The sequence below is a fragment of the Acanthochromis polyacanthus genome, chromosome 1 (assembly GCF_021347895.1).
Source record: "Acanthochromis polyacanthus isolate Apoly-LR-REF ecotype Palm Island chromosome 1, KAUST_Apoly_ChrSc, whole genome shotgun sequence".
NCBI lineage: Eukaryota > Metazoa > Chordata > Actinopteri > Pomacentridae > Acanthochromis > Acanthochromis polyacanthus.
The window spans coordinates 41,667,107-41,694,527 of NC_067113.1; the positions used below are offsets into that span (position 1 = coordinate 41,667,107).

General features: G+C 39.9%; 1 protein-coding gene across 4 annotated transcripts in view; it reads right to left on the reverse strand.

The window, feature by feature from the left end:
* The window catches only part of tulp3 (TUB like protein 3), a 33,057-nt gene that overhangs the window by 3,141 nt on the left and 2,495 nt on the right, over window positions 1-27,421 (reverse strand). Inside the window, exons 1-12 of one of the 4 annotated variants that reach the window (XM_051950425.1) lie at window positions 25,390-25,636; window positions 23,117-23,158; window positions 19,548-19,599; window positions 14,020-14,182; window positions 12,301-12,522; window positions 7,861-7,988; window positions 6,446-6,637; window positions 6,178-6,290; window positions 4,841-4,958; window positions 4,644-4,742; window positions 4,268-4,439; window positions 2,654-2,795 (exon numbers count right to left, since the gene is read on the reverse strand). In XM_051950425.1, the coding sequence (XP_051806385.1) occupies window positions 2,662-2,795; window positions 4,268-4,439; window positions 4,644-4,742; window positions 4,841-4,958; window positions 6,178-6,290; window positions 6,446-6,637; window positions 7,861-7,988; window positions 12,301-12,522; window positions 14,020-14,182; window positions 19,548-19,599; window positions 23,117-23,158; window positions 25,390-25,445 (1,491 nt within the window). In that variant the 5' untranslated portion in view covers window positions 25,446-25,636 and the 3' untranslated portion in view covers window positions 2,654-2,661. Of the gene's footprint in view, window positions 1-299; window positions 2,796-4,267; window positions 4,440-4,643; window positions 4,743-4,840; window positions 4,959-6,177; window positions 6,291-6,445; window positions 6,638-7,860; window positions 7,989-12,300; window positions 12,523-14,019; window positions 14,183-17,095; window positions 17,402-19,547; window positions 19,600-23,116; window positions 23,159-25,389; window positions 25,637-27,421 lie in introns of those variants that run through there. The other 3 variants (XM_022205247.2, XM_022205248.2, XM_022205249.2) reach the window with 3 other exon arrangements.

The following is a 27,421-nucleotide window of genomic DNA, read 5'->3' on the forward strand; positions in this document are numbered from 1 at the left end:
ACGTTCGAACAATGAACACGTAGTATTTTATGTTGTGTATTTTCCTGCCTTATGCCATACCAGGCTTCCTGCTGCACTCCATCGCTCTGGGATGCTTCAACTACCGCCGACCGCCGCCATACAGATCCAACACAAGGCAGTATCGTCTCTGTGACGCCTGCGTTGACGACAGGTACGATCCCACCATATTTGTGGTGTTTGGTAGCCGTCAGTGCTACCCACACTGCCTCATCAAGTACAAACACCCACCCAGAGAGACTGATATTTGATTAGAAAGAGCACAAGCGTTGTTCGCAGCGTTCAGTTCAGATCAGTTCAGTTTATTTGCCATTATTTGCAGGATAAAACCACATTGGAAAGAGGTGCAAGAAGCTCAAAGTGCACCGTCAACAGTGGAGCTCGCAGTTAATTCTTCAGACAGAAACAGTGTTCACAATGTTCTGGTGTAATAAGACACAAAATGTTATCAAGTATTGTGACTTGCACTTGCAGAAAATTCTTAGTTTGCTTGGACAAAATTTAAAGATTTTATGCAGTGACATTTTATTTGACAAGATAAAATGATTGTATTCCGAAAAGATAATGCACTTTGTGTTTTAAAATCTCTTTTATTTCGGTTATTTAAAGGTTTTACATCACTGGAAATAGTTACATTTGTTTTTGTTTTTTCACAATCAGATTGACTGTCGTGTTTATTAAAATTATCTGTTCACTGAATATGTTCATCTCTCAGAAAAATAAAACAGACGGTTTGTAATATTTTGTCATTTTTTGTATTTTGAAATGCTGCTGTTTACCTGATTTTATGTTCCTGGAATGTGTTTCACCCAAAGCTCTCTCAGTAAAAGCATATACAGTATAGTTCAAAATATTCTCTATAGATCCCTTTCTTTAAAACTTAATTGCACGTTTGTCTTTTACATTTTAGAGTACAAAATGACAAGTGGGATTTACTAAACTTCTTTTGATTTATTTATTTTTTTGTATGCGTTACGGCCACCAGCATTGGTGTGCCGTCTGGTTTCTTGGGTGCTGTCCTGTTAGGCCTTTGTGTGCGGGTAAACTGCATGTGGGGCTTCAGCTGTGGCTGTTTTCGGAGTAATTTCAGAGTCTCCAGGAACCCCAGCTGCCAGCCGTTCCAGCCATCGACTCTGGAATTGACGACCTGCACTGCAGCCCTGTTCTCCCCTGTGTGGTCAAATGTCTGTGAGTGTGAGGCACCAGTTTTGTTTAGTTCGTTTTTGCACTCTGTGTATTAGTTTTTGTTAGTGGTGGTGGGTGTTGCTGATGTATTTAAGTTTGGCTAGGGAGTTTAGTTGCTTTGTTTTGGGTTTAGATAAGTTTGGGAAACTCTGTTAGCCTCCGTTCGGTTTTATTCTGTTCTTTGATTTAGCAACACTCACCAGTCTTGTGTTCCATATCGTCACTTTTGTGTTCCATTTTCCACTGAGCAATAAATCCCTTCACCTGAACCAATAACATCTGGTTTTTTGTTGCATCCAGCCAACCCCTAGAGCTTGGATCGTGACAGTATGAATAACATCTTCAAACTAACCGAGGATTTGTAGTTTGTGTGTAAAGGAGAATGAGAAAAATACATAAAGGAATCCCTTATTGATGTACTTAGTGTTTCCCTTATAAATAAAACTATTAAAAAGGGTGGAATACGACTAAAACATGAGTTGTACAAAATTGGCTCTAACTTCATCTCACTTCGTCGCATTTTCAATACTCCTTGTAGGTGGACTTTCAAACTTCTTTTCACAAAAAACAGAAAAGTCCTGGACGATTTTTGAATCCAAGAAAATACAAGCTCTCTGTAGAATATTAATGCTAAACTTCCTTTATCTTAAAATCCCACGTCTTGAAATTACATTTTATATTTGATGTAGGTCAAATTATCTTAAGGCATTATCTTGTATTCTATTTACAGTTGGTTTATCCTTTCTCTTAAAATGTGCAATTCTGCTTTTCTGTCTTCTTTGTGGTGAGAATTGAACTTGCTAAGACGAAGCAAAGTCACAGTCACATGGTAAAAATTACACCTATTCACAAGAAAAACACAAAAGACAGAAACAAAGAAACATGATGACAAATGGTGAAAAACGATGTCAAAATTAGTAGACGTTTTAAGATGTAAACCGGTTAAAAATAAAAATAGTAGCCACACTAGCGCTGAGACTTAACAGAACAAACTGTTGCATGGGTTAAAAAAGAAAAGAAAAACTGAGCTCTTTTCTGTTCTTCATTCCTTAAAAATTCTAGAGTTTGCCCTGCAGGTGGTGCCACAGGAAAAGCCGTGTTAATCCAAAATGATTCATGCTTTGACGTCTCAGAGCTACACTGCTAGCGTGACCAAAAAACACTGAGTGAAATTAAATTCAAAGGCAACAGAAGCAACAGAAAATATGTGATCATTACACATATCTTCACAGAATGCCAGTTCTTTTTGCACTTGGTGTCTTATAAGAGCACCTGTCTCCAGCACAGATGGATCGTGGGTTTTGCATTTCCCTTTTTTCAGTCTGTACACTTGTGTACATATACTGTACAAAGTTGGGTAAACTGATATTGAAACAACCCCTGTAAACCCCCTGGCTCGAGGGGAACAAGAAAAACTGAGCTGCCACGCAGGAACCAAAAGATGATGTACCTGGGTGGCTATTCACAGGCCAACTTGCTGTCGAAGCTCGACAGGCCGATGGCGAAGGCTTGGAGAGCACACATGGGGTAGTTGTAGTCCAGGGTGAAGCTGTCTTCAGCCACTCGGCCAAACTGCATGACGATGTAGTCAGCTGGAATGACAGGAAACAATCAGCTGTCTAGTCACCATTAGTCTGAGTATACTGACACATTCTGCTGCTTTTAAAAAGGAAAATGCTCAAAGTAATCAATAATCACAATGACTGAAGGAAAAAACACCTACAAAATACAGCAGGTCCTCGGTTTATGACGTCGCTGACCGACAACATTTTGTCATTATGTTACTGGTTACATGGAACTAGTTGACGAGTGGAGCGGATGAATACACGATGCTTTAAGACGGCTTTGTTTACATTCGCCGGTTGTATGCCACCGTGGATTGCTACGTTTGTTACCGCCCGGCAAAACTGCGTTTGCCGGAAGGTATTGTTTTCAGCTGCATGGTCTTGCTTGCTTGTTTGTTTGTCTGTAACAATTTGGTTTCCGCGCTATAACTCGATAAAATATTGATGTAGCCTCACCATATTTGGTACACAGCTGTACCATAATAAGACACAGGTCAAGTTCGCATTTGGTGACCGTGACCTCGTTTTCAAGGTCACAGGGGTCATCTTTGTCAATGGGCAGTCCAAGTTTGGCAAAACTTCTTGTTAACCTTTTGTCCTTTATTATGGCTCTCAAGTGTAAGTCAGACTATTCTGATGGCAGTGCTGCAAAGAAAAGGAAAGCCATCTCTATGGAAGTGAAATTATTACAGTCAAGCCTGAAAATATTCGTACCCCGAGCAAATTTTGACTTAAAGTTACTTTTAAATGTAAATAAAAGCTGAGAAATTATTTTTTCCACAATGATGCCTCCTGTACATCATCTTGTTGTCTTTTGGGAAACACCTGTGTTATTTCCAATCAAGAAAAACTTGTTAGTTGAATAAAAATAACTAAGTCAAAATTTGCTAGGGGTATGAATAATTTCGGGCTTGACTGTATAATGAAACGCTTGGAACAGGGCGAAACACTGACAAACATTGACCAAGAAGCAAAAACAGGTCAATATTTTGTAGAGACTCTCTGTGATGAATGAGTGAGACTTTATCTGGTTCTCTGGATGTTCACTGAACCTTCACACAGGCTACTCTGCGCCTTAGCCAGCGCCAAAATAACTACAAAAACCCCATAACTTAGCTCCAGAATTAGCCGCCATTCCCAGCTCTCTCTACTGCTGACTCTCAGCCAATCAGAGGTGAGCTAACTACACATGGCAAGTTCACTGACATCAGGTAAATCTGGAACTGAACAATAAACACTGAAACCTCAACATCAACAACAATATCAGTCTGTTACAATATTCTGTTATCTTCTTGTAAAATGACTCACACATGCATGAAAGTTATTGGTATTCATGACCTTTCCAAAGAACTGATCGTTATTGTGATGCACGTAACGGCTTTGTTTACATTTTCGCTGGAGTTCCGACTTCCAGCGAACGGAACGCCATCGTAAGCCGAAGACCCCCTGGAGAGTTCATACGTGTTTGTGCTTACCTACACTGAAAAAGAAAGACTTACGGTCATTGTCGTGAACGATCTGAAAGTTTTTGACTGAAGCCTGAGTTACACGTCCGTGGAAATTTAGCACGTAAGACTGAGTGTCGTCGTTCCACACAGGAGCCTTGTTGTGCAGCTCAATCAGGTGATCCAGAGAATGATTCTGCCACCTGCTCAGGAGACTCTCCTGCTCCTGTTCCAGAAACACAAGCACGACCAGGCTTTAGCCTTTCAGATGAAATTCGTCAATGGCTTCACATTGCCACAGCGTTTGTCTGTTTGGCTAGAGGTAAACTATAAAGCTGCAGGGTTAAAATAGAGTCTTAAAACAACACTGAACTTTTAAAGGACATCTGCTTTGACAATTCAAGAATGATTCCACTCATGGCGGACTCACGTTCTGAGGCCTCACAGGGACTCTCTCAAAGTTCATGCTCATGCCGGGGATGATTACAGTCATTTTTCGGGGTCCTTTAAATCCGAGCACGTTGGTTTCCTGCCAAAAGATACAGAATTTTATCATTTCACTGAATATAATGAATGAACAGGGGACATGTTAAACAAGTCGCTAAAGCGCCTTTTTCATTCTCTCACATAGCAGATGGCAGCCAGCTCCTGTCGTGTGTTGCTTTCTTCCAGCAGAGCCCCGGGGTTTTTGCAGGGATTGGTGCCATTGTCGTACACTGTGAATTTGGTGCCCATGAGGTTGGACCTGATTGAGAAGACACACTGGTGATGGAGTGTTTACACCATTTTGTTCGATTTTTTTTAATCGCTGGCAGCATTGTTCTCTACAACTGACTCATGTGGAGGGGCAGAGGTTAAAGCCGGATATTCTTAAAAGTAGCTGTTTAACACCTTATGTGCAGTTTAAGGCAGCTAGAACAATTACTAAGAGTTCCTGCTAAATGTCTGAAAGCTGAATTTAACCACAAATTTGGTTGCCGTGCAGATAAAAGTAGTAACTTATCACAGACATGCGGACTGAATCATTTAGAGCTGCAACTATTACAATGTCAACCATTTTTAATGATTAATCAGTTAGTTGTTTGGCCTAAACTAATGTTTTTTATGTTCATTATGATCACATCTATACAAATTCCATAATTATATATTATGGAAGCAATCATTTATTCATAAAAAATGACTGGATATCACTAAAATATCAACTAATAACTGTTCAAATTTAATAACAACCACCTTCTAATTAGCTAAACCATAATAAAATGAGCTTATTCAAAAATTGCTTTGATTTTGTTCTTTTTATGAAGTTGAGATAATCACGACAGACATTTTTTTTGGCAATAAATCAGATTTTATACAGAAAATAACAAATTGTATCACTTTCAACTGAGTTATCCATTACACAAAGACCTCTCAAGGAAGTGTGTTAATTCCAGATCACATGACCTGCTCCACATGATGTCACTTCCTCCTGAAGAAAAGACTGGCAAGACTCCAAGGCTTTCTGAGTTATTTCATATAAAGTAGTGTGTGAGTCAAGTGTGGATTTAAACAGCTTTCAATTTCAATTTAACTGTATACATAATATTTAGAAGAATCCTTCTCTAAAAATGCCATGTGGTGTTTGGTTGTAGGCGGCCATGTTGATTTTAGGCCTGAAAACAACAAAAATGTCAACTATGATACCTGTCAACTATGTTACAAAAGGTCCTGTGGCCCTTGATCTGTCCACAACCCAAAGAACTCAGCTCCTGTGTCATTTGTCTTAATCACTACGAACTGCAGTAACAACAGCACAGAAACTTAAAATGTTAACACCCCTTAAGCTGCCATGATTTTCAAGAGGATACAGACAGATTCCAGTATGACACTTCAGATGAAACTTTAGGTATGCCATCAACAAATGACAATTTAACCACGCAGCCCTGAGTGGAAATGGGTAGGTCTAAAAAGGAGTGTGATTTTACCTCAGTTTACCGATGAAGCTCTCTCCCTCTCGTGACATATCAGTGGCATCCACTGAAATAAGGTAGTTGGATGTTTTACTCTTCTTTCTCTTTCTTCCTGCCAGCAAAAACACCTAGAAAGACAGAGATTAAACTGGTATATTCAATTCTAAAATAAAGTATGCATTAAAGTATGAAAGAAACACTTATGCATTCAGTTTTTGTATGTCTTCAAATTACATTCCACAGTTCCTATCCATAAGTTTCAGGTCCCTGCTCTGTGGCTCACCTTCTTGCCGTCTTCTCTCTCCATGTGCATGAAGTAGGTTGGGTAGAGGCCGCGGTCCATGCCCTTCTTGTCGCGGCTGATTCGACATTTAACTGTGGTGCCGCGTGGTGCTGGACGCAAGACAAACTCTTCTAGGTTTGCCACATCTACTAGGAAGCTGCCTGCTGTGGGTGATCCAGGGGTCACCACCTCCTGGGTAGAGTTCAGACAGACCATTTACTTTTATTAGACAATCCCTGTTTTAGACAATATTCAGTGTCAGAAGTGGGATGATCAAGATCAAGATTCAGCCCTAGAAATAACCACAACTCCAAATTTTTCCTTTCTTTTAGCGGGAAGAAGTACATTCTGACAAGGCTGACAAGCAAGGCATTATCTTTTCACAAAACATCATGAACAACCTGAAATTTAAGAAAAATAAATTTCAGCAACATTTCAATTTCAACAACATTATGCCTCAGTCAATCATTTACACATTACAATTTACAGAGCATGACAAAACAAGGCGAAATATTACAAAAACGAGACACAAAATGACAAAAACGAGAAACAAAATGACAAAAACGAGAAACAAAATGACAAAAACGAGAAACAAAATGACAAAACGGCACGAGACAAAACAAAGAGACAAAAAAATTAGACAAAAAAAGTGACAAAGCGGCAAAAAAGTAAACAATACAAGTTAGACAAAAAGACACAAGACAGCAAAAATTAAACAAAAAATTACATAAGAGATATAAATGAAAAAATTGCAAAAGCCAGAAGAAAAAAATAGATGAAAAAGTTACACAAATGATATAAAAGAGCAAAAAAAATTGAAAAGCGAGAAACAAAACAACAAAAATGAGGCAAAATGACGAAAGCGAGACGAAACATTTGAAAACGTGAGAAACAAAACAACAAAAAATTAGACACAAAATGACAAAAGCGGGAAATAAAATGACAAAAAATTAGACAAACGACACGACACAAAACAAAAAACTTAGACAAAGTCGCAAAGAGACAAATGACACAAACGAGACAAAAAAGACACAAAACAACAAAAATGAGACAAAAAAATGACACAAAGAGACAAAAAAAATTTAAAAAGCAAGAAACAAAACGACAAAAAATGAGACAACTGACAAAAGTCAGACAAAAAACAATAAAAACAAGACAAAATATTACAAAAACCAGACAATAATCTCGTACTTTATGATTAAAACAAGTTGTGAAGGTCTGGAAATGATTCTAAGTTTATAGTTTTACAAATTTACAATCTGCAGTTAATGTCTTCTCTGTAATTTTTACACTTTACTAAGTCGTCCCATGGGCCGGATTGGACCCTCTGGGGGGCTGGTTTTGGCCCGCGGGCCGCATGTTTGACACCCCTGCTCTAGAGAGGAACTGGTGTGTAAATTCACTGAGCTACTCACTGGAATGTCCTTTCCACTCGCGGCCGAGGAAGGCCTGTTGGTGTCAGGAGACAGAGAACGTGTCCGTTCTTCGTCCACATCTTCCTCGTGGTCACCAGTTTCATCAAAGTTCATACTTCCACACAGGCCTGAGAGACACGAGAGAGAGCTTAAACCATACATGAACGCTTGTACCTTCAGAGGCTCGTTCACGTAAGACAGAAGAAAATGAATCCCAGAGGCCCTGTGTATACTTTGCTCTACAAAACTATCTCAAAGACGCGTTACTTTTTCGCAGGAGGTTCTTTAGTTTGGGTTCAGAACTATCCCTGAGGTGGATTCAACATTTTTTGGTTGGCCTTTGATATATGACAACATATTTTTCAAGAAGTGATGCAACACTTAGGCAATAAAAAAAACTCCCTTTCAAATTTCTGGGAAATATCTGATGAGAATCCAGAGCGCTTTCTATCAAAAAATAAATAAATCATGATCATTCAGCTTTGTTTGGTACTCAGCCTATCAAAGATCACATTTGGTTCATTTACGGGCACCAAAAACTATTGCTTCCTTGTCTAAAAAAATCCAAAAATTCTGCAAAAGAATTCCCAAATTTCTGAAAATTTGCAAAACCTTCAGGAAGAAAATTTCAATAATTCCTTAAAAGTTTCCCTTGAAAGTTCCCCCAAATTTGGCAAAAAATCCTTGTAAATATGTTCAAAAAATGAATAAAAATCTTCCAAAAAAATCCTAAAAATATCTAAAGTGATTGCATATATGTCAGTAAAACGTCTAATATTTTCTTGAAGAACGTTCAGAAAAAAATCGCCCAAAATTCAGCGAATTTCACTGGATTTTAGGAGATTTTTTTTTCGGAAGGTTCTTAAAGAAACATTCTTTTGACATGTATTTTTTTTCCCACAAAAAATGTCCAAAAGTTTCCCAAACATGTTGAAAATGTGGACATCAGAAGTTTCACTGTGAAAATCATTTTTTCCCCACATTTTCAAACTTTAAAATGGGTCAGTTTGACCTGCAGGACAACACTTGGGCTAACTGCCGCCTCTTTTTCAGAGTCACTTTCTGCAGGGGTGATATTAATGTCGAGAGATGAAGCCGATGTCTCTCCATGGCTGAGTGTTTGTGCAGAGACAGCTCCATGCAGTCAAGCAGACGTAAAATGATTCTAGTGGACTGCAGCCGGTCTGGACCGCTCAAGACATCTGTCTCTTCATTGATAACTGGATTTATCAGCCTGGACGCAGCACTTGGCTGCAGCTATAGCTCATTTTAAGGCAGCGGTGGTCTTCTAGTAAGGAAACATCTCAGCAAACGGGGGAGGTTGTGTTATTCAGAACTTTGCAGCGCTGTAAAATGTGTGAAAATTTTTGAACTGCGATTCAGATTTAACTCATAAATTAAATTTTTGGCCAGAAATAACATTAGTAGTAATAATATGTTTGTGATGAAATTCTAGAGTTAATTTCTCATCACTGTAATCCAGTTGTCAGCTTTGAGTTCATTTAGCCAACGCCGGTACGCACGAATAAAGCCTTTTCTGCTTTGCATACTATGACGACCCTCCACCTGGACTCCCAGGTGCTTCCGTCTTTTCTTTTCCAGAGCTGAGGGCGGGTCGTCAGCTGATTGAGCCACACCTGGGATCCAGAGGCTCAGCTACATAAAACCTCCCTAGTTTTCCATTCGAGCTCTCTGACAGGAGCTGCTTCCTTCAGGAGCACCAGCAGCATAGTTTTTGGGTTTCTGTTTGGGGACTTTAATGAACAGCTTTGGTTCTTTTTGACTACAGAGGTGATTACAGTGACAGACACAGTCACACAGTCTTTGTATCAAGGTATTTACAAGAGAATAATCTTGGATATAGAGCTATTCCTGAGAGAAAGTCATGAAATACAGATTGCAAATGCAAGCTGTGCTCTAACAGAGACTCCAGGGTTCCAATTAAAACATCACAAAGTTGTGCGTGAGCCAGTGGCTTATAAAACTAACCATCTGGAAATGTCAGAGGACTCCCAACCAACAAAGCACAAACCCTCCAAAAAAGACATACATTCATGTAATTATTAGACAAGAAAGTAACATCTCGCATGAAGCCAAAAATGCACATTTTGATGTGGACTGATATGAATGAGCTGATCAAATATGAATGCACCTCGGAATATCTATTTCTTCTGTTTCCTCTGGCGCTGGGGTGATATGTGAGGACACGGAGCTAAAAATACCTGCTGGAACTCCTGAGGACATATTCCTATGCTAAAATGGGCTGACATTAACAATGAGGCCTTGCATTATTAAGAAGGATAATGACATTTCCAATCACATCACACTGCAGCCTCGAAAAAAGACATGACAAATAGGGCAGCGTTTGAGCATGATTGAACTGAAATCCACTACAGCAATAAATGTCCAGCATGTGAGCAACACATTGGCAACATTACTGCCCCTTGCAAAGTTCTTTTCTTAGATTAAATGAAAGTCGCTGTTCATTTAGGATGGAGAAACTCGTTCTGGCTCCACGTTGCAGCTTGATTGAACCCACTCTGGACTGAGATTTCAACACATCTTCCATCACTTGTTATTAATCCCTGCGAGCTGGCTGCTGAGAGTGGGTGGCAGTAGATATAATGCTGCCATAGAAGAGCTCTGCAGTGAGAACAAGGCTGTGGACTATTATTATTATTTCACAAATTTCTCTCTGCGTCACCATCAGTCACACAACTCATTCCGTTTGCAGCAGTAGCGCTTTAAATACACTTACCAGGATGGCAGTTTATCTGGAAAACTATCATCTTTATCTGAATCTCATCTCATGTAAGGATAACATATCTTTCTCTACATTATATTTCCTTCTTAATTCCTCTGTGCCGCATTAATGGTTGCCTGTAAAGCCTCAAGCAGCAGCAGCAGGAGGCTTAGGTGAAAGCATCAAGGTAAATATAAGGTCAAGGTTCACTGTATAGTTTCCCATGGGGTAAATTTGTTTTGGACAAAGGCAAGCTGCACTACAACGCATAAAACAGAACACATGCTACTAAAAACTAGGGGTGTGTGATCATGGCTTTTTTTTTTTTTGCCAATAACTGATATGCTGATATTGTCCAACTCTCAATTTCTGATTCCGATATCAACCATTACCGAAATATGTGGGCTGTTTATCTAATTTTAGGTAACATCACATACCTCCTGTTGTGGAATTAACACATCATGCCTAATTTTGTTGTGATGCCCCATTGGATGCAGTTTCATGATGTCATCATTTGCGCGCTGGTCAGTGCCGGCTACATTCGGGCATTATTTTATCAGTTTTCATGATATTGATCAATATTGCATATTTATGGGTTGACCTTCAGCTCATTCCTAATATTCAAGCTGCAAGCAGCGTTGATCAGGTCCTCCTTGCTGGTCATTGAATCCAAACATGTCCACCAGGTGGTGCTGTGACTGACTGTATTTCGGTTTATGGATGTGATGAGGGCTGGACTTTGATCACATATTTAAAGTCTCAGGCAGTTTGGACCATGTATAGGCTAGATATGCAGCACTTCCTGTCCATCCACCAGGTGGTGCTATCAGTCTGACTGTATTTTGACCTATGGATGTGATGAAGGCTGGATTCTGATCACTTAAAGTTTCAGGCAAATTGGAGCATGTACAGGCCAGTTACACAGCATTTCCTGTGTCGTGGCGAACTGTCGAAATTCCGCCAGACACCATTTCCACGCCCTCAGACTTATGTGAAGCATCTTGATAAATTTTGATCACCCATGCTTGCAGTTCATCCTGGCCAAATTTGAGCTGTGTTGGGGTTACCCTGTTTGAGTTTATAGCTTTTGAGAAAGTGGAAAAATTGGGCCAAAATCATTAAAAATAAGACCTATAATTCAAAATGGCCAACTTCCTGTTGTGTTTAGGGCATGGTTGTCAATTACATTTTTGTGTGACTTGACGAGTTACACATGCATACCAAATTTCATAGCTGTAGATGATATGTACTGGCCGTAGCTCCTGTTTGAAATTCTCCAGGTGGCCCTATGGAGCCATTTTGGAACACATGCGGTTCCCCTAAAATAGCAAATTATTCAGCGGTCTTGATGCGGGTGTGAAGTTTCACGCATTTTTAGGATGCCAAATTTGAGTTCCAAAAAACGGGAAACGATTCATAATCTGGTTTCAATAATGTCTTTGCACCATTTGGTTCTCAGACCTTAATAAGCAGGAAAACAAATTAAATTGCAGCGGTTGTTGTATTTAGCTTTAAATTTCATAAGAAATCCGTATCTTCTCTGAACACTGGATAAAATTCCAGTTGTTTTATACAACTAGTGTTTCACTAAAACTTTTCTAAAATTGACTGAAAGTGTATTGAAGCTCAACAATCTGTTTCACATATAATAAAGAGTAAAGCATGTCAACTAGCTGCTAAGCTCTGCTGGAACTTACCTTGCTTCTGCAGCAGTTCATGGATATCAGTCTTGGGCTCCAGCAGCGTCTCGGTGTCTCCGTCTCTCTCTGGTTCTTCAGCTACGGGACTCTGGGGCTGAGACTGTGGTTTGAACTGAGACTTGGGGGACTGAGACTGGGACTGGCTCATTGACAGGATTTGGATTTTGGTTCCCAGATCGGGAGCTTCTGAGACCAGGAAAGCTGCTGGGCCATCGATACCTGCGACAGGGGAAAGCAGACAGGTGCTACCTTAGCTGGTAATTCTTTCCTGATGTGCTAATTACACGGAACGGTCTGTCTGTGTCGCAGCTCTCTTAAACCTGAGTCATCATGTTTGCTGAAAAGCTACACTGCTTAAATTAGCTTAACACTTACCCAGTGTGTAGCTGAGCAAGTCCCTTCAAGAGATTCTATTCCATACCTGAATGCATAATTGCTGTCAGACGTGTAAACTGCTGCACCACTGAGTACACTTTCTTCAGCACTAATATCTGGGCTGAGCAAGTTTCCTACTCAGATGTTCTGTAACGTATTAGCTGCATCTGCAGAGACAAGGAATTCACCTTTAGTTTGTTTTGTAGGCTCTATAGTTGATCTGAGTTGTGATCAGTCTTCAAGTTAAATGAAAAGACAAATTTGACCAAAATGGCTTCAGATAAAGCATAGCACACCAGCTATGAGAGCAAGAAACTGTGAAAGTGGAAAAAATGATTGACTTTTCAATTTCCCCACAGTCCTTGAGCTACTTGTTTGGAAGGTGTGGTTCTATCTGTAGAGATAAATTCATTAAATAATTACTTTAATTGCGATATTTCATCAGGATCACTATATTTTAAATGTCTGATGAAAAACATCGCAAAATCAAACATCTTGTTCTACCCAGCTTGTGCAAAAAAAAAAAAGATCCACTCCTCCTTGGGCAACTATGAAGCTGTGACCAACAGTCAACACACATTTTACATAAAGTGGACTGAACTGCAGGCCAAATATGGAAACAAATTAAAATTATCTATCTCTAAATCTACAGTATGGAGAGTCACTTTTTTCCAGTATTAGTAACAAAATGCAGATTCCATTTTTTGTAGAAAAATGAAAAAAATTCAACTTTCTTTTTTTCTTGTTTTCTGATTTATGGCATTGTACCTTAGTCATACGACAGTCATACTACACTAAGGACATGTTTGACTTCTCTGTACTTCTGTTCAGGCTTGTGCTGTTTCCCCAGAGCTGCTGGACTTTATAATGCAGTTCAAAATGAGCTCACAGTCAGAAAAATATGGTAGGAGCAAAAAAAAAAAACCCCACGCCTTAAAACTCTTCATGGTTCAGAGTGTTAAATAAAACATTAGTGGACAATTTGACAAAAGAGAATACACAAGGTACTTCTTTCAAGCTGGAATAGCTCTCTGCTGTTCAATATTGTTATTAAAATACAAATATAATATTTTTTGTCCATGCCATCTACCTCTATGGGATCCCCTAAAAATGTACTTCAGTGAAAGCAGCAATTTCAGCAAAGGAGAACATGAGATACCACTGCGTAATTATGCAGCCACCTAACAGAAACAGAGCAACAAATGATGGCATATTGTTGTTTGACCTCGTGAATAACATTATAGCCTGTAGCCTACCCTTGCTTACAAAGTCTTCACACATAAATGTCTGAGAAACGGCAGCAACACGGAACACAATGGAAATGACCGTTGTTTTCTTTACCATCCATGATGACATCGTTGGTGACGCTGAGTTGAGACTCCACCAGCGGGGCCTGCTCCTCACCTCGCCGTGTCCTGGAGCGGCGAGGCCGAGCCTCTGTGTTGGGTTGGACCATGAGGGGTTCCTGACGCCTCCTTCGTTGCTTCTGCTCCAGCAGTGCCCTCTGTGGACCAAACCGGAAAACAGAAATGGCATGGAACCTCATCATGTGCACGAGCCATCTATTGCATGGTAGAAGGGTCAATATATAAATGCGGGACCTTTTTTTTACGTCGTTGACAGGTATCATAGTTGACACTTTGCCGTTTTCAGGCCTAAAATCAACACCAAACACCACATGGCATTTTTACACAAAGATTCTTCTAAATATTACATATACAATTGAATAAAATTGAAAGTTATTTTTCAAGATATTGTGGTAAACCTGTTGACATGCCATAAATCCACACTTGACTCACACACTACTTTATATTAAATAACTCAGAAAGCCTTGGAGTCTTGCCAGTCTTTTCTTCAGGAGGAAATGACATCATGTGGAGCAGGTCATGTGATCTGGAATTAACATACTTCCTTGAGAGGAGTTTTTGCAATGGGTAACTTGGTTGAAAATGATACAATTTGTTATTTTCCATATAAAATTTGAAATATTGCCAAAAAAGAAATATCTGTCGTGATTATCTCAATGTAATAAAAATAACACAATCAAAACAATTTTGGAATAAGCTCATTTTTTTAGCTAATTTGAAGGTCGTTATTAAATTCAGACGGTTATTTAGTTGACTAAGTTTTTTCTTTTCATAAAAATGTATGCAAGATATACTGCATATGAATCCTAAATTGTTTGTTTTACTGATGTCTTTTTTATTGTTCTGTTTTTATTGTCTTTATCTGTTTCTATTTCTGTGTACAGCACTTTGACGTAAAGCGCTTTATAAATAAAGTTATTATTATTATATTCCATGGACTTCAAAAATCCCCCATTTTTACTGTTTTTGGGCAAATGTGAGCATTGAAATGCAGGGGGGGAAAGTACTATTATTTGTGCACATCTATCCGATAATATGACTGGGTGCACTTCAGACTTGTGCCGTGTTGAAAGTGACATGGAAATTCTACTAGGTATGACCACGCAAGATTGCCAGTGCAACATTTAAAAAAAAAAAAAAAAAAAAAAAACTGTGATCAGGACGCACAGTCAGACATGAATCCGACACATTCGGTTGCCAGCAGATTAACAGAATGGAGAACATATCTGAAAGGAGCTTAATCCACTGAGCCACACTGGTACCTAAAGGGACACATCTGTGGCATGGCTGAACACCAGTCTAGGCTGAAAAAGTCAGCCAAGTCACACAACAATGGGTACTGCTGTATAAAGAGGGCAACATCCTGTCTAGACCTGAAAGGCGGCATGATAGATTTGGCTACATAATAGGATAAAAGACTCAAAATACGAATATTTCACACAACAGAAATGGGGAAAAAAAGACATTGAAAGTGTACAAAAGTAAGAAATTAGTATACTTCAATAATATGTGTAGTTATAAATGCTCAATGAATGTGAATGCTGGCTGACTCACCTTAAAGTATGAAGCCAACAATCATGCTGAGGCCTGAATACCTCTGAACATTGGAATAGCTGAATGCTGTTGTGCTGAAGAAAAACAAACCTAATCCTATCACAAGTGTCTGATAAAGTTATGATCTAAACCTAAAGAGCCATCAAAATGTAATCCTAGCCATGTGCAACTACAGTGTACTGTTTTTTGAGCCTGATGACCAAACAGGACTGGAGTGTGCTTCAAGAAGTGTGGTTTAGCGAATAGTGATTTGTGCTGCAGCTTTACTGAGGGCAGAAAATTCACCGTGGTCATATTGTATCCTCTCCCACCTCCCTCCCAAAAAACAAACAAAAAAAACCCCCAGTGTGGTCAGAGCAGCGATGGATTATGCAAGCGCATTAATTAGTGTGCCAAATGCACAACAACAAGTCCTGTTTAGTGATGCTGTTTAGTGAGCTGGAAAAGACCAGGAAGCCTTGTCACATATTTTGCCTGACTGAAAAGCTTTCATAACTCATCAGCCATTGAGCTGGCAGTGATAAAATTCAAGGAAATCTGTCTCACTGATTCCACCCTCTGTGCAATTCCATCAACATCTGCTTTTTATTTTTTACATTATCGCTACTCGTATAACAATTAGCGTGAAGGCACTGATAAATAATTGGGAAAATTTGGTCTAGTGACCCTACAATGAACATGACGTAGGAAACGGAACAACTTTTACTGAATCCATGTTAATCCTCAAGGAGCTTTATTAACCAGACCTGGGTTTGTTATCATTTCAAAAGGGGACCAGGACTGCATCCTCGCTTTACGGCTTTAAATAAAAGCGGCGAATGAATAAAACATAAAGCAGGATTATCATAATGAGCATCATTACTGTTAGTGTAATGAATGGAGGTGGAAATGCTGGCATGTTTCAAGTCGCACAACAATGGTGTCATTCCGCCTTTCAAAAATCTACCGACGGTTCATTTAAATAATATAAAATCAGAGACGGTTGAAAATGTGATTCAGACTATATGCTAAAGGTTAAGCGTGCTGCCTGCTTTGGATAAGTTGGAGCAGCTTGTTTTGTCTTCCAATGAGCTATTTTAAGACGGCCCATTGTAATATTCAATTCTTTTCTAAAGACTGGGCGCTTGGCATTTTCAGACCAGGATGTGACTTCATCCAGGCTTTCCTGTGTCAGCAAAAACACGAGAAGTAAATGTAGCAAAGTATGTATAAAACAGCAGATTTTCATATTATGGCTAGTATTGTGTGTCCTTGTAAAGAATCTTTTTACACTGATATTTACATGATGAAAAGAATAACGGTCATACACAGGCTACACAGAGAAGAGAGGTTAAAGTTCATCAGTGAAAGACTACTGAGTGTCTCTGATTTTTTTCTTTCTTATTACATGAATGGCTGAACTGAACTCAACAACTTTAAGTCTAAGTAAACGATATCACTCAAACAACATGTTCTCCACAAATGAGAGAAGGAAAGAAAAATGAGAGGTTACAAACCCGTTCCATTGACATCATGAAAAAGTGTGGACCAAAGTTAATAAGTTTCCCTACAGAAAAACCATCCTTGTCTGTTCAGGTCAGACTGAAGATACGTTGTCCCACAAAGAGCAGCACTCCAGCCGGGCATGACTCGGTCTCCCTGTCCCTCATTCCTCTTGCGGAGCTCAGTTTGAGAAACTAACAGCCTCCCCTGCGCTGTGGTCCTCTGACAGAAAAGATCTATCTCTCGGCCAAATACCAAGCACCGGAGTGTGTGTGTGTTTGTGTGTGAGCGCACAATGCGTGTGTGTGTGTGTGTGTGTGTGTGTGTGTGTGTGTGCGCGCGCAGTCACCGTTGCTAACTGAATAAGCAGTCATTAACACTCGAGCAGGAGGCAGAGACGGGGGAGAGAGAGAGAGAGGCTGAGAGGTGTGCTCTGAAGCCTCAGAGCTCTGACCACTTTTGTCTGCAAGATGTTCATTTGACCACTTTAAAATGGGCAAGAAAAGACTTCATTGAGCTGAAGCTCAGTAGAAAATGGCATTAGTTAGTTTAGTTAATTAGTTTATTAGTGGAAAGCCCCTTGAGATGTAGCATCTCGTTTTCGAGAGGGTCCACAAACAAAGAAAAAACAATACAGAACAAAAGCAACTACAATACTAATGCATATATGGAGAGAATGTACTCATTCAGCAATTACAATATATACAATAACTTGTAAGACAGACATAGACTTACACACACATTCACACAAATTCACAAGACAGACATGCTCCAGGTACCCCCTTCCCACCACCTCCACAAACAGTGCAAGACAAAAGTTAACAGTGGTTCTCCAACCATAGCAGTTCATAATTATTGTGCAGGTGATTCATAGTTTTACACAGTATATTATATTTAAATATTCAACAAAAATACAATATATGATGTTATAATCTAAATGATTATATATTATATTTATACATTATTATTAAAATAATAATATTTCAAGTCATGGGATAATTCAATCAAAATCAAATATATGTTAAATGTTTACTCGTGACACAAGATGGCTTAATAAAAAAAAGCATAATTTTGCGAAAACTAGGAGAATTAGACATCTTTAGTGAAGTGTCACCTGTCAGGCAAGTTAAGGAACCACGGTTTGAAAAAGATCAGAGAAATAATGAAAAGAAAATCTATAAAACAGTAGAATATAATAAAACAACAACATCAAAAGCCATTGAAACTAAAAACATAAACAAGTTCTTGTGAGATGTACATATAGCATAGATTTAAATTGTCCTAACGATGTTGTATTTCGAATAGCTGAAGGTAGGTTATTCCAGTCACTTGGTGCCTTAAACTGAAATGCTCTTTGATCAATATTCTTATTTGCATTAGGTATAGTAAAAGTAAGGCAATGAGTACTTTGCAAGGAATAAACAGAAGTAACAGGAACCAGAAATCGCTTAAGATACAGAGGACAAAAGAAATAAATACATTTAAAAATGAACAGAGTCCAGTGATACTCGCGTCTTTCATAGGACTGCAACCAATTAAGTTCATCAAACAAAAAACAGTGATGAGTTCTATAAGGACATTTAAGAATAAATCGACACAACAAATTAAAGAGTACATTAAGTGGCTTAAGATACAAATCACAAGTATTTTGATATATGGTATCTGCGTAATCAATAATTGGAAGAACTAATTGAGTGATTATTTGTTTTGGGTGTAATCTTAATTGTTTTGTGAGTTTTTTTTTTTCTTAATTTCCCATTACCTGTATGTGGGCATGAGTGCATGTGTGTTTGTCCTCATGACTTACGTAAGAACAGGACACTCTGCAGCATAAGTCAGCTACAGTGGAACACACACAGCCAGTCACCTCACAATAAATCCTCCTCTCTCTTTGAACTCAACCCATCTCCTGTTTTCCCTCTGCTTAATGTGTAAGATAGTGAGCACAGCTTCCAGCTTAAAGCAGAGCTCTACACCGCAGCTCTACAGCAAGGTTTGGGATAAAGAGTCTTAGGAGGAAAGAATTAAAAAAAAAAGTGAACACGTGTGTCAGAGGAAGGGCGACGTCAGTGCATTGGGTGGATAAAAGTAAACAATACATTAAAATTCCAAAGAAACAGGCCAGTCTAAAAAAGATATTCCAAACCAACCACATTAATCACAATAATGCGCATTGCATGAGGTGAAGCAGCTTGAGAGCCGTCGGTGATAACGGCAGAACACAAGGCGAGCGCTTTAATTTGCCTGCAAGATCTTAGCAGGTGCTTACAAACACAGCAGTGGTTAGCGCTCAGCCTAAAATTTCGTCTATGTGTGAGTTAGAAGGCTTAATCAGACTAATGCTTCGAGCACAGCAGCTAAGACAGATGGCGTTTGAAAACAGCAGAAACATCGGGAAAAAAAACAAAAAAGTGTGATCTGTCAAAAAGCATGCTGTTGGTTTGTGAATTAGGTTTAGTCTCCAACCTGTTTTTCCAGCTTCTGTTGCATAAGGCTGGCGCTGTCATCTTCAATGCCACTGCAGGGAAAAGGAAAAACAATGTAAAGCAAGGCTTCACACACAAATCTTCACAAGCATCTACACTTCATTTGACTTTCCGTATCAAACCAGTAGAGGGCATCGTTGCAGTTGCATTTTTAAGAGGTAATAAAGACCTTCTATCCTGTACAGTTTTGCGTGAGATACAAACAATTATGACAAGCCTCTGAACTTGAGGGATTTTATTGCTCCTGTGACATTTTTACACATTGCAATCTCATTTTTCTCTGCAATATAAAGTTCCGTACCACTATGGAAACGGTACAACCATGACTCGAAGTAGAGAGAACTCAAAAGTGTCTTCTATGCAGTATGACACAGTTGTAACACCATAAATCACAAAAAGACTTACTTATTTAACATTTCAATGACGTGTAATCAGTACTTAGAAAGTGTCCAAAAAAAATGTAAGTCAACATACTATAGATCCTATAGATAGAGCTTACTGCTTACATCAGAAAGCTGGAAATCCAACAGTTCTTCCTCTTAATACAGTTTGTTGCTGTGACAACTGTGTAATTTTAGTGATTTTTTAAGATGGCATGCCTTTCAAAGCATGTGGGTATTGGAGTTTAGCTACAAAAGTTGACGAACTCAAAGCCAAACTAGGAAAGCACTCAGAGTGCAGACCTCCGCCAAGGATAGAGAGGAAAACAGGAAACCCATGCAGTAAAGGATTATGAGCTGGAATTGAACCTGCATCTCTGACACAGTTCTGTTTACAAATCACCTTCTTAACCAGTTGAGCTATCTGGACACCTTGCTCCAATTTGTTGGACGACATACTAACCTATGATGTTTTTGTCATATTTTGGACCACATACTAAAACATACTAAAAAATCCAAAGTGATCCGGAATCCAGGATCCTTTCCGGATTGCCACCAAAATTAAATCAGCTCTTCCTCTTACCATAGTCTACATCCCCTCCACATTTCATCTGAATCTGCCCAGGCGTTTTTGAGTTATCTTGCTAACAGACAGACAGACAGACGGACACACAAACGCCGGGTGTCACATAACCTCCTTGGCGGAGGTAATAATGACAAATCTACAGGGCAAACATCGATCGTTTGAGCTTGTTGGTGAAACATGGCATCATTCATTCTCTGTACAAAAAAAAAGAGAAAACTTTTTTTTTTCCAAGAAGGTGAAAAATAACTAGAGAAAGAAACGGGACAATGCTCCAGCTGAGAGAAGACCTTGGAGTCTGGGGCCTCTGGGCATTTACCTTGGACACCTATCTGAAGGGACTGGGCCTATGTTGCTTAGCTACAGTGAGGGGAGAGAAGGGCAACAGCAGGAGCCTCCACTGTAGAGTCTGAGTCAGAGACCTGCAGTAGCTCTATTTCTAATGCACACACAAGTCAGTCGCTTACCCTGACATGTGGGTCATTCCTTTTATCTTTTCCTGTCGAGTAAATCTTTAAATGCCGCATGTTCTGCTGGGCTGAAATGAGCCTTTCATAGATAAGGACTAACAGTGTACGATGAGAAGTCTTCAAATCATGCTGCCTATCTCTCCATTAGGTAATCTCATCGGATATCTGACTCACTGATCCTCAGTCTCTATTTCCATCTCTTTCAGTCAGCCTCAAATTCCTTGCAGAGCTGTAAATCAAATCAGTCTTGATTTACATGGCACCTTTCATGCAGAACTGCAAAACAAGGTGCTTCATAATGAATTTAACATGCAAGTGCACATGATGTACTGCATATGATTACACACGGCTAGTCAAGCCCAACGCTGGCGGCCATTGTATTTCATTTCTGAGGGACAGATCCTGAATGACAAAAGCTGACAAGCACTGGGGACTCATTTAAATAAGAAAAGCCAAACAAAAGCCTGAATGAGGCTGTTTTAGTTTTGTAACAGTGTAATGATTAGCATCTTCATCCGGGGCCCAACAGCCAGCAACGGCTTGAGTCATGATGTGGCTAAACTACGCCAAGATTAGTCATCTCACACCAGTATGTCATATCATCACTGCTAATGAATCCTGCTCTAAGTGTCCGTCACTGTTGACACTGGCAAGCAGATGGGTCTCCAGGGAGGCCATTATGGCACCTGAGAACAGGTGCTGGCAACAGAGAAGAGTGCTGGAGAGTGGAGGGTGATGGTAGTTTGTAATTACACATAGGAGGCTGTCGCTGGTGAGGGAAGAGGTGGGTGTAAATTCTGCAGGTGAACTAAACAGTAAGACCTGTGAAGTCAGAAGTGAGTAGCTTTTACCAAAGGGCTGTCACTCCAACTGAAATGTGTGCTTAGATTGGACTGTGCCAATAACAATGTTGTTTCTATACTATGAGGCACTGGGAAGTTAGTGGCTGAAGAACATCATCTACATTACATTAAAACATCAAAGTTTCCCTGATATTTTCAACCTCAGCAGAAACACATTATACCTCTGATGTAATCTTTGTCTGAATATTGTGATTGGAATGTGCTGTGGGACTTTTTTATGGCTGTTTCACAACAGTAGAGCATGTTGGAAGCTGGAAGCAGGAGATGAATCAAATTGTTTGCAGGCTAGAGAGCGATTAAAACCAATGACAAAGTTTTAGCAATGAAAAAAACAGAATGTTTAAATTATATATAAAACACCTCCCAGAAATTCAACTGAAGTGGAAGTTCTCCATACCCAACTGTGGCTATTCCCACTCCAAAAATCTGTTTAACATCCCAATCAGAGTATGTGTTGTTCATCATACTCATCATGCCTAAATCACATCATCCATAAATCCATTATCCATACACCGCTTAATCCTCATTAGGGTGGCAGGGGGGCTGGAGTTTATCCCAGCTGCCACCCTGGACAGGTCAGCAGTCTATCACAGAGTTACACTTACAACCAATCATGCTCACAGCTACAAACAATTTAGAATCACCAGTTAACCTCAGCATGTTTTTGAACTGTGGGAGGAAGCCGGAGAGCTCACGTTGCACAGGGAGAACATGCAAACTCCATGCAGAAAGGTCCCAGGAAGGACGGGACGCAAGCTGGGGATCTTCTAGATGCAAGGTGAAAGTGCTAACCACCAAGCCACTGTGCAGCCCTAAATCACATCATGTGAGAGGTAAAACAATGGAGGTAAAAAAAAAAAAAAGTTGATTTACTGCTTAGTGGTGCAATTTATCAAGCAAAAAACTTATTGGGTTTTCCTGCAGCAGTTTTTGCTGTCTTCTGACATTTTATTGACCTGAATTATCCAAGAAAATAATAAGTATGTTAATCAAATTTTGTTAGAAAAAACCCTGTACGCTGTTTGACCTCCAAGGGCAAAAAACAAAAGTCTTGTGAGGTCCCTAAGTAGAATGACGCTGATGAAATTACGAAACCATGGATTTTTACGCACATACCAAAGATGCTGGTTCAAATTATCTTAAACTGAAACAGCATTCACCCTCGTGTCTATCCATTATTTTCATGTAAATCAATTTGCAGATGTGAAAGAAGAAATGTTTGAGTTTGGGGTGTTTTCTGTTGTAGACCGTACCTGGCTGTTGAGTTCGAGGAGAAGCTGGCAGAGCTGGAGGGTCTTCAGGGAGAAAAGCGCAGGACATGCAGAAAGAAACAGAGAAACAAGTTCAGCGATAAGATAAACTCTACGTGATATGAATAATTCTCCATCTTACTTGTGGTTTGAATACAATGCTATTGAATTCTGCATGGAAGTTGTACTTTTAAATGGACAGAAAACATCTGAAGCAGTCAGAGAAGCTGGCACTGTACTGGAAGTAAAGCTGTGGAGCAGGCGCAATGCAAACTATAAGATGAGTTCCTTCAAAGCGTTACGGTAAATACTTTAATCTGCTAAGGATTTAAAGAATGTCCTCTAAACGCAGACACACAAACACAGTTCCGGGGTGCCTCATCACAGCTGTGAGTGATCAATGTTTCATTAGTCTGTCACAGCTTGGGTGACAAGAGAAGGACATGCCGCTGTTGTCTCTTCCTTGTGTGTCTGACCAGGGTAACCATGGAGATTCCAGCTCCGTCAACAGCCCACCTCCACCAGCATTGATTAAAAACCTGCGGACACTTCTTGAGCTTGGCTGTAACTGGAGGCCTTTAGCACGGTGCCGCAAAGATTCAGGGACCGACGAGTCTAGCAAAGCGTGTAATTGTTTTTGTACAGCAAATCAAAATCTAAATATTTGCCCAGACAGGATTTGGTTGGAGGTCTTTGTGAGGCAAATATTGAACACGCAGTCCAATGTGAACATGTTGGGCCTATTATGACTTCAATACAATGAATAATTCACTGATAATAACTGCCCATAATTTCAATAGTACAAAAGAGGACAAGTTGACCAGAGACTTGTTTCCAGCTGAAGCTATTAAAAACTGAATGACATTAATCACAGTAACCTTATCATCCAATCACTTTGACTGTTGTTGGTTTTAATTAAAAGCTTTCCACTTTTCCACTTCAAAAAGGAAAAGTTGAGTACGGGTAACATAATTTCTACAAATGGCATTTCAGCCTCCACCTTAGAGAAGAATACAGAAAAAAACTAGATAAGCCCTCAGTAGAGAGCAGAACCACGCCCTCTGCTGGCGAAAACCCTGTCCTCCCGATACAACTGATGCAATATGTATCAATTTTGATCATCATACGTATCTCCCTCTCTACTTGATCTGCTGACCTGTAACTCCACAACTGAGCAGGGGACCTTACACTGATCTTCAGTGCCAAGTTTGATTATCCTGACTTCAGCGGTTGCAGAGATATCGGACCGGACATAGCCACATACATACATACATACATACATACATACATACATACATACTTACCCACCCAGATACCGCAACGAATGCAATAACCCCGCCGACGTACCTGTCGGGCGTGGTTAATGAGTGCTGATGGTTAATAGGAATTAAACTGTTTTACTGTTTATCCATCTGACCATTATTTGTGAGCGGCAGGTTACCAGATACGGCGAAGGAGCACCAATTTTAGCCTCCCGACACGTACAATGATACCAAACCTAGCAACGTGACCGTGACTCTGGAAAGCAGCACAGTCACTGCACTTGGCTGTTGTGTGCCACAAAAAACACAGCATGCAACTACCCTTAAAACCCCAGATATCAAGTTTTACATTTATGCTGGCGTGCAGCTTTTTAAAACGAGTTCAGCATGTTAAGTGATAAACTACAGAACGCAATGGTGAGCTAAACTCTTAGATTAGTTCACAAGTGGATCATTACAATACAACTTGTTGAGTCTTGGCAAAGAAAACCCAAAGAAGATGCATTCAACTGTCACAGCATTTTGAGCTATTTCAGCAATCATCTGGATGAGTATTCTAAGCACATCGTTAGTTACACGAGTGTCCCAATCAGGCAGCCAACAGCACTCGGGGGGGGGGGGGGACAGGTTGGATAGACACCCACGCAAATCACCAACTCTGGTTACAGCACACACAGTCGCAGCGCTCTGAATAAGTAACGACGTGGTGGCAGAAACATGAGCGAGATGCACATCTTGACAGCAGGTCGGTCATTCAGCTGGCCAGAAAGATGAGGCAGCGACTGGAAGAAACATTATAAGAACGCTGACCTCCGTTGCGATGAAGGCCACTCTGGAATTCTCCGTTCTTAAAAGTCAATAGAGCTTGGAGAGCTGAAGAAAAAGCATCTGTGTGTCTGTACGTGTGATGCAGAATATGCACAGAGACAGAGCAGAAGGCTATTTTCAGTCCTGAACGGCACACAAGGAAGTCTATTATTAAAAATGTGTAATAAAACTTGTATGTGCAGCTACCTGTATGACCAGCGACTGTAGACGGGCTGAGATCCCTCAGTCTTTACAGTGTCCATGGATGCAGCTGCAGGAATGCTATTCCGCCTGGCTCCTTTGGTATCACAAAAATCTTCATTCACACTCGTGCTCAGAGTTTCTGTGCGTTCCTACCTCTAACGGTAAGCCCTACTGGCTCTAAGATCTCCACTAATATGTCATAGAGAAAGAGTAGCGATGTCCCACCCAGGGGAGTGACAGCTACCAGTGCCTGAAGTAGACTGAGGTCTTAAGGCTTATGCTGTTACCATGACATCACACTTCAGGCAACGCGCACGGATCCAGACAGGGATAGGTAGGAAAGTAACACACCTGAATGTCAGCATGTTGCAAAGATCAGCCAGGAACAGAAGGCAAGAAGGTCTGAATGTTTTATGAACTTCAGCAAAGTTCTTTAAACATTGCTGACACTGTGAGTACAGAGGTAAGTTATTTGAGGCTGTTTAAATTTCACTCATTCCAAGTAGCTGGAAATACTTCTGAAAATATCAGTTAGACTCGTTGCTGTCACCTAAGTTCCCTTATTTTACTGGCCGACTACTTAGCAGTAACTTTCTGAGAGACTCAACAAGCAGCTCATTTCCTCTGACTCATAAGAGGGCACTGCATATATCAAACCACAAAGGCACAATCTGTCTGGCATCTCAGCTACATGCAATAGTGGGAATTTGTTGAGCTTAAAATAGACCAGATGTGTTCTTCACTGTAATGTCCAGTCAACATTACTGGACTATTCTAATTTTGAGTGTCAGCATATGAGTAATACTGAAAAGCACATGCTGATTGAAAAAGGCAATTCAATAGAAATGAAATCTATAGATTACCTTTTCTAAAAACAGACACGGTGTGAGGACCTTAATCTAGTTGCTAGGAGACCAGAGGCTCCCATTCGTCTTTTTGCACCTATTTGCAAGAATGAGAGAAAAAAAAATACAAGGAAAATGAGGACTATGTTGTGTATGTTTGTCCTGAGAGACAACAGTAAAATGGCATACAAGTCAACTGATGTTAAGCAGGGGAATCATTCACCAGAGGGAGTAATTATTGAGCTCAAAACAAATGATGGAAATAAGCAGCTAGAGTTGATAATAATACCATTTCCCTTGAGGACCCCCACGCGGCACCAACCACGTATGACTCTGTGACAGTGACTTCATTTACCTTAAAGAAATATAAGCTGCTGTCTGATTGCACTGCTGAAACATTGATTCAACTTGAATATGCTGCAGAACTTTTGTCAAACTTAAGCAGAGCTGTAGCATTCAACAATGAGGAATTTTAAGCATTACAAATACCAGAAATGTTATTCCAGTGTGTAAGTGTATGAGAAACAGGATGGAGTACAACGGCCAGCTGAGCCGTATGTGTCTGGAATTCACTGGACAACCACAGTCCATCACAACTGAACCACAAGCCATGCTTGTAGCTGCTGAGGTCAACCACTATCCTTGTAGGGAATTTCTTTAATTGACTGATTTATAGTGATGGTGTTACGATGTTTAACTAAAATGATGATGATAAGATGATTCCAATATTATATCAGTTTAATTAAGGAGGGTTGGAGGGGCTTGACACAAGTTACTAGATTTGGCCAAAAACTGGTCCATCAAGAACATGTTTGAACTGTGAGAAACACAGTCAACTACTGATATATAGGTTTTTAAAAAGCACCTAAGTTGATCGTCCTCTATTGGCAACCAAAAGATGTATTAGTAATCTTCCTAAATCACAGTGGGAATTGATGGGGCTCGGAAACACCCCCACAATTTAATCAATTGTTCCTGGCATCATTTCTGATGGTTAAGTTCACAGCGGTCAATTTGTAGTCAGAGTGCAATCATATGATCATGAACAGGCAGCAGACGTAGTGTTCACTTGTTGTCATAGTTTCAGTGATGCCGTGCCACTATCTCACAATACAGAAATCTTTATCAAATCTGTGGATCCAGACTATAAGCCGCATCACTGGCAAACTCTAATCAGTTGGCCCTTCTGT